This window comes from Leuresthes tenuis, unplaced genomic scaffold (assembly GCF_036924035.1).
Source record: "Leuresthes tenuis unplaced genomic scaffold, fLeuTen1.0.hap1 SCAF_14, whole genome shotgun sequence".
Classification (NCBI taxonomy): domain Eukaryota; kingdom Metazoa; phylum Chordata; class Actinopteri; order Atheriniformes; family Atherinopsidae; genus Leuresthes; species Leuresthes tenuis.
In genome coordinates, this window is record NW_027325368.1 from 9321986 (window position 1) to 9334369 (window position 12384).

The following is a 12384-nucleotide window of genomic DNA, read 5'->3' on the forward strand; positions in this document are numbered from 1 at the left end:
CGTTCGTAATCGGCTTGCGAAGATGAAAGCCATTAAAAATAATGTTGTTCACACTAGAAAGAGATGAGTGAAGGGTGATTGCACTCAGAGCTCTTCCTCTTCTCCACTGTCTTGAATAATTCAGGGAGGGTTGAGGCCTGAAAGAAAGTATGTCTTCGCTGTCCACTGCGGTACTGAAAGTTTGATGTTTTTTGTTGTCTCTAGGTTTAAACATTTTAAGTACAGCATCTCAGTAATGATGCATAACACTCTTGCGGTATCACTTTAGTTCTGGTAACACTTAAAGCTTTATCCATCTCCAGCCACAACATTGTCAGTCTAAGAGAAAAAGTTTCTTTGATTTTCGTCTCATCATAAGTGACGGAAGTGTGAACTGAATATTAAGGAGTTGGAGTGGGCAGTGCGGGGAGGCTAGACTATCCCACCAAAACCTGCAAAGACATTTGTTCAGTTTGAATCCAGGATCTTCTCACTGGGAGGTGATGGTAGCTGCTGTCTCCATCCTCTTGCTCTGTATGTGTTTCGTAGTGCACTGAGACCGACACCAGAACTGCACCAAGTAATTAGAACATTAATCAAACTTTATTGATCATTTTATTAATTAATGAAACATTTTCTGATCCATGGTCTAAAAAATGGGAAGAATGTTATGCTTTTCTTTGCCTTGCACCGCAGAAAATCGAAAAATGCTTGGGTTTTGCATTGTTTCCTGAAAAATGTTTCAATGAGCCGTGGGTCTACAAGAAGCATTTTTCACAATTTCATGACATTTTAGAGGAAAAAAAATCTATATCGTATAAAACATCATTACTTGCCGCCCTAATGGACACTGCAAAACAATTTAAGGAGCTGTTGAACTGCTGCACTGTTGTCTTTATAATGACCATTTCTATCATAATGTCACCTCAATTTGACAGGTTTGAAATTCACATTTTTGTAGAAAACAAAAACAAATAGTCTTAAACTGAAGTAGACTGACTAAGGGGAGAGATTATGTAAAACAATGCTTCATGCTATTAAGTCATATGGGCCCTCCATGTGAACTGCAACATGTGGTACATGTGCTATTTCTAACGACAAATCCGCCAATGCTTCTTCATATTCAGCCATAAAACAGAAGTGCAGATAGCAAACATGATGATTATTGGTTTAAACAAACAGCCTGAAGTGCAGTCGACTTTATTGGGGTAAATAACTTGCAGGAAAGGCAGCTTTATATGGAATTAATTGCAAACAAGCTGCCCGCTAATGGCTTGAAAAGGCCTTAATGGAAGTGTTCCATTAAAACAACCAGTGCTGATGCCATCAGACAAATTTCCACTAAGTGTTGCCTCATGAAAATGATAACTTGCTAATCCATTATTAATAAGAATTAATGGTTTTCCTCTCTGCTGTGTGTGTATCGATCTCTGATACTCTACCCTACAGAGTAGCTCTCACTGGGCACTCTGGCAAGCTTGGGAATAGACTAATTGTTAGCCACACAAGAGCCATTTACACGACTCTCCCTGTTGTCGCTGCATCTATTCCAAGGCTTGTTCTGAGGCTTTCAATGAGCAGAAAGAAGAAAACTTCTCATGTCATCAAACTATTATGTATAAATTGTTATTTTAGAAAAACGCAGCCTATTTCATCATATCCACCTGAAGTACATCTCTCCTGTTGTCATTATTTTTACATTAAAGACCAATTTCTTGTCTTCTCTGTGCTGTTTTCTCAAAACCTCCAGATAACCAATCCCATTTCAAAGAGATCTATATCAACTATAAAGTAACACATCTGTAGCCCTTCTTTAGTTCAGGAACCCCCCCTCGCCATGCCTTTCATCTATCTAATGACCTAAGACCCCACGAATACTGCTGCAGGCATGAGGTTAACTGACAGAATCTGTTTAATCCCCCACACACAGAGCAGCCAGCAGCCTTTAGACTCCTCCACCGCTTTCTAAAACCAAGATCTATGTAGATTTGTCGATAAGCCTGCACTCAGGGTCAAATTTAAATTTCACATCAACAGTGCACAAATGTGCATCTTTAATGTGTACTCCAGGAAATCACGACATGGCATCATACAGACTAAATGCCATGAACTAGTTCTACTAATTTCCATTAGAATAAGCTAGCACTTTATATTAAGCTTTTGGTCATAAGGCATTAAAAGGGTTTACATTAATTTCCCTAACAACCCTATGATTTGTGTAATAATGAGGTTTACATCTATCATTATGCATGGCAGCCTACCAGAAACACTTGGACTAAATTTATTATTTTTTGTTTGATTAATTCATGCAGCCCATTCATTAGTTAAAACACGAAAAGTTCTTTGTTCTTGTTAAAGAAAATGTTTTTTCCCCTCCACCCTCAGCCACTGGTTGCGTGCAGCATCACTGTTTGACTTCGGTGTCTTTTATTTTGTATTTAAAAGCAGTTTTTTTCCCGATGATTTTTTTTAAATGAATTTTAGCATAATTATGAGAGAGTTGCTGCGATGTTGAAAAAAATGTGTTCAATATTGGAGTCCTCAACCTCAGTCCTTAAAACTGCAGCAGTTGGCAGCTAAAACTATGCCGGACCACATTCTATGCATTGCCAGAGAGAAGAGAGCATACGTGAAAGCCTTGTCAAGATAGGAGTTTTTAATGTGATGTATCATTGCACAGAGAGAGCAACTCAAAGCTTGCAGTCATGGCTGAGAGAGGGATTTGCATAGGTAGGCATCTGCGTTTTCCACCTCACCCCTTCCATTGTTTTCATGTGACAACTGCCTGACAACCAGGAAAATAGGACACAGGCAAGGAAAAAAGGTTGAGTCTGGATTTTGTTTCTCCAAGAAAAGAACTGACAAACCCACCAGTTTGAGATCCTCACCCACCTGTGATGGAGGAGGGCGAACTCAGTTCTCAGATCGAGGCTCACTATTAAAGCCATGTTTAAGTCAAGGCTTTAAGGACAGCAGGAACATTCTTGAGATCTTGTGACCGAATGCTTGGTGAAATCTGCATTAACGACGTCAGCTTCAAATTTAGCAACAGTTTGGCCTTTAAGCTCGAGGTGAACTATGAAATCTCACAAGAGGCCAGTTTATCCTGGTCATCTGCTTATCACAAAATCTCATGATTTCTAAGATCCAGTAGCTCCTGACTTAAGTGTTTTTTTTTGGCAACACAAGACTTCATGGCAATTTAGATGCAACTACTGTGGACAGATGTTAGCAGCAACTCTTGAAAGTCAGATTGGTGATAATAACATCTTAAGAATTCCAGCTCACTACCCGTGCACGCACTGATGCATGCTCAGGCATACATTCTTAATGCTTATCAGGTCAGAATCATGAAGAAAGCTCTCCTGCTGCCTCCTGCATATGCGTCACAGTCACATTTTTGCAGCTATAGAAAAGGATTTATAGCTGTGCGGCCGTAGTCCAAATCTTGTCCTCGGAAGAATCTGACATGATAGAATAGTGTGTTAAATCTACAGGTGACTATAGTCACAGTGGATGGATGGATGGTTAGATATGTTGTATTCTCTAATTCACTACGTGACAGTAGGCACGTAGTGAACACCGCTGTACGCTTCAGTACATTTCCTTTATCTTTAGTCACTCATGATCATCTTTAATTGACCCAATTGGCTTGAATCTGTTACAGTTATACAGCCATCATGTGACAGTGACTGTCTTTCAGAAGAACTGGTCAAGGTCATCATTTACCAAAAAACAAACAAAAAAAAAAACAATAAAGTATTTAAATTCGATTCAATTCAAAATGTATTTATATAGCACATTAAAACAACCTCAGCTGACCAAAGTGCCTCACAATAGCAATTGCATCACATATTAAGAAAGTCATCAATAAAATAGCAATAAGAATAACTGCATCATAGACAAAAAAAAAAAAGATTTTTAATGAAATGACAATAAAAGGTAGCAAGCCAAAGAAAACTCGTTTTTAAAAAAAATCAAATAAGTAGCTTCTTTTTACATTTTGAATTTGATAAAACAAAAAACAAACAAAGAAAAAAAAACAATGTATCACATTGCATTGCACAGTGCATTTCTATGTCGAGAGTCAGTTATAAGGTTTTAACTTGTAACCATAAATATTTACAAGTGTGACTGCCTTGTAGTTAGATTTATTGGTGTCATAAATCACTTGTGGCACCCGGATACTAGATGTAGCAATTAATATATTATAAAACAGCTTCAAGACAGTGGATTTCCACATGGAGACTGATTAAATGTCTCATATATCAGCACTGTGTTTTTATAATATGCTGTTTTTTTTAACATAAATACAATAAAGAGATCTTTCCTCAAAATCACCCCCAAAACAACAGACCGTCTAACATGAGGTAATGTTTTCATATAATAATTTAGCAGTTTTACTTAGGTTTATTCAACTGTTGTACAGTTGTTCAATACTTTAAATCAACCCTTGTTAAAATGTTCTGAATGGTTTGAAAATTGAAAAATACACAAGGTGGAATTGACTTTAAATTAGTAGAATTGATTCTTTTTCCATTAGGTGTACCAGAAAGGATGACTGCTACTGAGTTGCTGCTTGGTGTTTCCACTGCGGTGGTCTCTTTCTTCAGCCAGTTGAATTCAAATGTGTGTATCCATATCGCACAGACGTGTTATGTATTCATGCACATTTCAGTGCCTGCAGGCTTGCATATCTCTTTTATTGTATATTGCCTGAACCCCTTAAGGAAACAAAAGCACCCCCAGCAAAGACAGCTAGCACCAGCTCTCCTGCTCGAGCCAAGGGGAGGCAGAGAGTGATGATGTGATCGGTGGGCCAGGAGAATGTGTTTGCTAAAGGCTCCATCCGAATTCGAAATAGGTGCAATGTTATGTTAACTAGATATTGACCCCACATCCCACCTTCTTCCAGCAGTGTTATATTAGAAGGAATAAAAAAAGAGAAGACTAGTGGAAGCCATTGATGGGTTTTCCCCAGCGTATGCTCAGTGATGGAAGGTTCGCAGCTCCTCTGTGTACACAACATAATGATTTACCTATTTGTGCTTGTCTCCATGGGGCAGTCTGCTCGTCTGTGGTTTAGGTGTTTCCCACCTCCCTCTTTAATGACTCTGCCGATGAAACATGAGCTGACGGAGTTGGTAATAAGGACATTGTCTCAGGTTGCTGAAGCCAGGATTATGCATGCCGGAGGCTGTATATAAAGCTTTAAGAATGGAGCCTGTATTGTGGAGCTAAGGTGGCTCATTGTAGCATCATGTCAGCTTTGACGGGCTGTCAGTGAAATACACATTCCATTGTCCTATGCACAATAATGCAGGGTGTGGTGCCCAGTTATACCCTAAAGGCAAACAGTTGGATGAGAGCTTCAGGGTAGTCCACCATGTTGTTGTAAACAAACCTTACCTGTGAGGTCAGAAAGATGTACAGAATCTCAATGCAGTAGTTGCCTCGAGGGAGATTCCAACAGATTTAGACTCGCCATCCAAAAGAAAACAAACCAAAAAGACAAGAAAGGGTAAGGAATTCAACATGATACAGTGTCATGCAGACACAAAGGCCGCATTTTTCTCCCATGACCAAGCTGCAGGTGTGCACAGCAACAATACCAGCTTGGATTTTCTCTTGGTTGCCTTTGTGAGGAGAAAGAGATACCCAAACATAACCAAGTTTAAAATTCTGTTGGGAAAAAAGGCTCCAACGTCACTTTCACCTACTACTTTATCCACCTTCTGCTGTTTCACCTGCCATTAACTTCCTTCCCTCCATCTAACCCTGCTCTTCGTCTTTCCCAGGCTTGCCAAGTTTTATCAAATCCCCTGAGGACCAGACAGGCATCTCAGGCGGAGTTGCATCGTTTGTGTGCCAGGCCACCGGGGAGCCCAAGCCTAGAATCACCTGGATGAAGAAAGGGAAGAAAGTCAGCTCCCAGCGCTTCGAGGTGGGTACTTGGGCACGACTTTCATACCTCTGAACACTTGTACTCGCATGCACACTCATAACGCAGGTGAGCACAAATACAACACACGTGATGAAATATCGCTGGCGTCAACTTAAGACTGCTGTTTCTAACCTCTCATTAAGACACATCCACACTTGCCACATTCATACAAATCACACGTCCACGTTCAGTGAATGGCCCTGTTATTGAGCATCAAACCAACTCCTCTCTTCTCCTACTAAAACCAGACAAACTTTCCTTCTCTTTAATCTCACCCCATCTTGATTCTTACCGTCTTCTTCATCTACTTCTTACTTCTCACACCCTCATCCTTTTCCCTCTGTTTCTCAGCTATACTACATCTAGCCATGCACCCCCTTGATGTATTACTTGATGTTTTATTTCCCCCCAACCTGTTTTAAACACACATGAACAGAAGGAAAGGCCTTGGGTGGGAACTGTCGCTGTTTCGGAACAGACATATTTCTGTAATATAAGCCAGAAATGCATTTTTGCCCCAAGAAAGTCTTATCAGGAGGGGCTACACGAGAGACATTGTGTGACATTTACCCTGCAAGCTCACTCATAGGAGTCCAGAAAACACTGTCGGGAAACAGCTAGAATGTAACTATGGTAGTTTTGGATTTACACGCGTTGATGGCATCCCTTAATGCAATCCCAGTTGGGATCCTGTTGTACACAGTTTCTCCCTCTTGTTCTTGTATGACTTCATGCAGTATGACTCACTCCAAACAGCATGGCAGTAACACAGTATTTTGGCAAACTGTCATATTTAGTGCAAATGAAGAGGAAAAGACAAAAGAACTATTAAAGTTTTCAACTGTTCCACGTCAGAAACGCTGAACAAAACAAAAAATTCCAAAGTTTCATATGCAAGCCACACCGGATTGCATTTATATCTCGCAGTATTGTAATATCTTTGGAAATGTAAAAAGAGGCCTCTGAAAATAAGATTCTTGCCCTTTTGCTTTGCTGTGGTTCTCACAGGTGATTGAATTTGATGAAGGCTCGGGCTCCGTACTGCGGATTCAGCCGCTGCGCACCCACAGAGACGAAGCCATTTACGAGTGCACTGCCACTAACAGTGCTGGCGAGATCAACACCAGTGCCAAGCTTACAGTGCTGGAAGGTAAGATAAGTCTTTTTTTTCCACTTGGTTTCTCTCTCTATCTTGCTTCCACTTTCACTTCTTTCTGCAAAACTTTCCCCCTCCATTTGCTGCCAGTGGTATTTGACGCTTTTATTCCATATATCCAAAAGCAAATACCAGTGTTTGCCTTAATAATTCATACATAAACATTTGCTAACTCTTTGGATTCCAGGCACTGGCAGTGCCGTGAAGAAGCAGTTGTATCTTAATCTAAACTCCACAAGGTTAAAGAAAATGCAAGGAATGCGTTTTTAAATAAGTTTGCTTAAAGCTCACCTATGACTTGGAATTTAGTTATCTTTTCAGTTATATTTACGCTTTTTGGCTATAATGCTTCGTCGTCCTTTTGTTGAGCCTGTTCTGGATCATGTGTCAGTTCAGAATAAAGCCACAGTCCATAAAAATAAAAATAAACAGTTAATTAGTAACTGAAATGCTTAGACACGCGACTTGTATGGATGTTCATACATCAGTAATTCCCTGCTTGTCTGCAGAACCTTCAGAAAAATGCTCCATATATATAGACGCATAAACAATTTCCCAGTGTTAAGAGTACTTTCCACATGTAGGAATGCCCTCCTTGCCTGCAGGCTATTTTGACCTCCACGGACCCCTCTTCCTCTTCTTGCTATAGAGTAAATGCATCGGATTTTCATGCTGCACATCTCTTTGAACAGTCTTCCACATTACTGAGCAGTGAATATGATTTTTTTTTCTTCTTCAATTGATTGTAATTTTGTCATGTGGTTGCTAGTCACCACAGGAGTTGATTTCATTAGAAACTTTGAAGTAAAAAGCTCCAGAGCTTGCCAGAGGGAGGATTAAGGCTGTCCATAGCCATTACTCTTGCATTAAAGCAGATCCCCTCTCATTCAAACACAGCCTTTCCATCCCATGTTCAAATCGCATCTTTCTTACACCCACCCTTCCCTTTTTCCTCTGTCCATGCTGATTTGATGATATCATCTTCTTGGCTTGCGTAATCTTCCCGAGGGGACTTTTCTTCAGCGCAAAGAAAGGTTTTCTATTTACCTCTCTCCTGCACAGTATCATGAAGAATATTGTTGCCTGCACAAGCAACACTGACGTGACCTGGAGCTCTTGTGAGCGTGATGAGATTAATCACAGTTTCAGTGTTGGGGGGCCAAAAAGGACACTGGGGTCGAATTTCTTCAGCTTGTGAAATGAAGACTGTCAACGCTGATGCTCAACAATGAGCAACTGTTCTCATCCGTAGAAGTGTTTTGGATGAGGTTGCCTTGTCTGTAATCACGCACTCACATACCAAACAGACGTGTCGTATGATTCTTTAATCCCCAGGACTTTACTCACCCTTATTTGATGCATAGATTTTCAGCATTTGACAGGCTCAAGACCTTTAACCAGGAGAGTGTTAGCCACAGTGTCTGTGTTTTTGGTTATCCTATAAACCCTTATAATGTGCAGATACTGAAAGCTACATGAAACCATATTTCTGTGCTTAGTGAAGGAGTGGCTCGTGTTGATGGTTCTCTCGAATGTCGACACCTGAGCTGCTTTCAGCTCACTAGTTTGGCCAAACAAACCAAAACAATGTAGGCTCTTAAATACCTGTGGACAGCTGTTCTCAGCTTACCATCTCAAGCATCACCTCCTGCATTATCCGCCCAGAGCAAAATGGCACACAGCCAAAGCAAATGTTGAAGTTGATGCCTTCATCAAACCTTTGAAAAGGTACACAGAGAAATACTTTAACTTCTGAGTATGAACTCCAATAGGAGGTTTCTATGTTGTTTGTATGTGAATGATGCTTGTCAGAACAGATGAGAACAGCTCTGTCAAACCTGTGGCTGTGACGCTGCTTTTGAGTGTTTCCGCCCATTTTTCTAAAATAATTTATTCGTATAAATTGAACATTGATTGAAATTGTTCAGCACATCTGAACTGATTACATCATCCGTGAGATCTCGAACCAAGCAAGAGCCGAAGCACTGTGCATTTGATGATGATGGTGTTGCTACATGGTCGACATGGGCTTTCTGCTGATTTTAAGACGCATAAAACAAGAAGAACCCAAAACTGCCCCACGCTTTCTCTTTGGTACGCCTTAGTTAAAATGATTACGTGTAGCTCAGTATTTATCGTCGTACATGAAACTGCAAACACTTGAAAGGTAAATGTTGCGATAACCTTTTGTTTAGCCTCTTTGCTTTATTATTTTTTACTTAATACAGACTCAGAGGCTGGGTAAGGACAGAACAACACATCATATTCAATCAAAATAACTCCCTGTATCTGCTTGTCAAGAACCCTGAGGATGAGCTGGGCTTATGCTCAGACAAGCACTATGTGCATGCACTCAAACAACAGTACACAGAGTCATGCATACTGTATTAACTGTCACAAACACTCTCAGTACTAACATGCATACCCTAAGAGAGCGCTCTGCTCTGCTCTATTGTTTGTAGCCTGGTGATACATCAAGTTCATATCAGCAGCACTACGTAAGAAAACACTGGGGCAGCACCAAACTGATGGAGACTAATGATCCTCCCCCTTAATGGGCTGTTGGTAGCCTGAAGGTTTGATAAGACCGTGTCACATATGCGAGTCGCTTTTTCACTTTATGGACCAAATGATCAAATCTGGAGAAAATGCACAAGAAACCTGCTGCTCCTGTAAATGAAATTCACCAAAGAGTCTTTGAGCAAGGCACAGGACCGCTACCACTGCTCAGTGAGTGCAGGTCTGCCAATGTGAACGTGTTGAGAATAAAAGAAAAGAAATGATCATTGCTGAAAAACATGTCACGCCTCAGTCAACCTTCACTGAATAAATAAAGGTTGAGAAAAATGACTCCATAAGCAAAAATGTCATGTTTCTCCTTCCATTTGAAAAGGGAAACTCGCATGCCCCGCATGAAATGCACGTACATGTGACTTTGCATACACATGAAGTCTTCATAACACATTGAGAGTCCCTATCCAGAGATGCAGTGAAGTCATTATAGCACTAAGTCGATTTGGATTATAGGTTTTAGCAGAGCGAAGGAAGGTCGAGCATTAATTATGATTATTTCACATACTGGCTCTTTATTATGTTCTGCCAATCCTGCAAAATATGGATTATGACAGTCATACCAGTGCAGATTTACACGTGCTTTCAGTGTTGGTTGCACTATATGAAGAAAAGAATCCAGGTTCAGGAGTGCATTATGGTGACTGGATCACTTGCTTCTAATTTTTAGCTTCATTCAGGGTTGGTCTATGTTTATTATGTCAGTACTGCTGACTTCCTGTCTAACACACCTAATCTTTTCAAGGAATTCATTTTATTTTTTTATTTATTTTTGGCTAATTGTTTTAGATTAACCTCACTGTTGATGTGTTTAAAACCTGTCAAGTAATAAATGATAATGCTAATCAACCTTGAACAGCAGTGTGAAGTACATCCTCAGTATGTCAGTACTTTACATATCGGGGTCAGGACGTAATAGAAATTCATCTGATCTTCACCAGATCTTAAAATTGTGTACATACAACCTCACATTAGGGAAGAAAGAAAAAAAGAAACATGACAAAACTAAACCAAAACGCAAACGGCCCTTACTGTTTACTTGTGAATTAAGAAGGTAAGTAGTGGCTAGGAGCTGCTGATCACCAGTGATCATCAGTGTGAGCATCTCTATAAAAGCAGAGGTTTCAAGACAGTGACCGGTCTTTCCAGGAGTGGATGTCCCAGCAAGTTCACCTCAAGGTCAGATCATGCAGTGCTGAAGGAGTATGGGAGCTACATCTATCACCCAAGTCTAGTCTCTTTTCTTTGTCACATAAATCACTTTAGCTATATAAACACAAAAATGCACAGCATGCTGGACCTGTTCGTGCAGACGTGTCGACAGATATTGTCTTATGGATTCTGACCTGTGGGGAGTTGCAAAGGCACGTTTTTACATCAGCTAAGTCTAGCTTTAGCACTTTTGCAAGCATGAGTCTTGAGTGGCTCTGTAATTCTGTCACGCTGTTACAGCCCCGCTCTTTGTTCGGTGCATTTCTCACGCCCCTTCCCGAGAGGTCACACCACTGAGACTTACATACACACCCGGAGACAGCTCAGCCATTCCTCATTCCACACACAAATATACTGAATGAAGAGAATAGAGTTGTGTTCCTTTATCACTGCCGCTGTGTCATAAGTCAACTTATGAGGATCCTTTGCTGCAACTCCTCTTTTGTTCGTTATGTTTTTAAGACTTACGCCATGTTCGGAATGACTGTTCCCATGTGCAATTGTGTGTGTGAGTCAGTCAGCTCTGACCTGGTTAGATTTGTAATGATGGTGAAGTAGCTTGACCAGAGGGGGCGGTGTGATTGAGAAGTACTTTTTCAGTCTTTCATTCTACTTTCTTTCACTCTCTCTTGACTCTGTAATGTTCTTCTCTTTGTATATACCACTTTTTGGCTCTACACCTGTGTTGGCTGTAGTGGGCAGTGTGGTGGTGTTATGCTGCTGATAGGATAGTGTAAAGGGATGACCAGAGGGGAGCAATGACTCATTACCTGGGTAACGATGCCAATGTTCTGACCTTGAGCCCCCCCCCCCCTTGAATTGAACTGCCTCAGTAAATGTCCAGGTAAATGGTGCTTGTCTCTGTGATCTATGAAGTAAACTACTGCGTTGCAGAAAAGACATCTCAGCTCACGACATCAGTCTTGAAAGCAGTGTGCTGCCACTACTTCATGTCATGGCAATATTTCACATTTTCAATGGCGTTAACATTTGATGAGCATGTAAAATGTAAAATGCAATGACTCAGATCCAGACATGACTTAGGTGGTGTCAAAACCATGTCATGGTACTAATGATGATGATAAAACTGATGCGGCTCAACTTTGCAGGGGATAGAGCGTTTGCAGTCTGTGTTTTGAAGAGTTTAATCCGAAACCAGCGCTGAATTCTGAGCAGACCTTCTTGAGCAAAGGATTTAAAAGTACATGCTTTTAATTGGCTTCCTACTGCAACCAGGGAGCTGCAAAATTGACAAGTTCTTGGAAAAGGCCTACAGCATTTGAGAGTAGAAAATAAGTTCTCTTTCTCCAAATGAACACGAACCATTAAGATTCTTGCTTAAGAGCTTCAGCACAAACAACTAATTTGAGCTCAGACGTTTCAGGGAAAAAAATGAACAAGCATGAAAATACAAATATTGCTTTTTTTAAAGGCATATTATTTTACATGTTGAGAATGGCTCACATCACTCTTTGTTCCACATAAGTTCAGTATTTCCAAACCAAATATGCAAGTGAGCATT

General features: G+C 40.5%; 1 protein-coding gene across 11 annotated transcripts in view; it reads left to right on the top strand.

The window, feature by feature from the left end:
• LOC140268457 (receptor-type tyrosine-protein phosphatase F) overlaps window positions 1–12384 on the top strand; it is a 169753-nt gene that overhangs the window by 64660 nt on the left and 92709 nt on the right. For all 11 annotated transcript variants that reach the window (XM_072363323.1, XM_072363322.1, XM_072363326.1 and 8 more), the window contains exons 3-4: window positions 5778–5923; window positions 6932–7073. In XM_072363323.1, the coding sequence (XP_072219424.1) occupies window positions 5778–5923; window positions 6932–7073 (288 nt within the window). The remainder of the gene's footprint in view (window positions 1–5777; window positions 5924–6931; window positions 7074–12384) is intronic.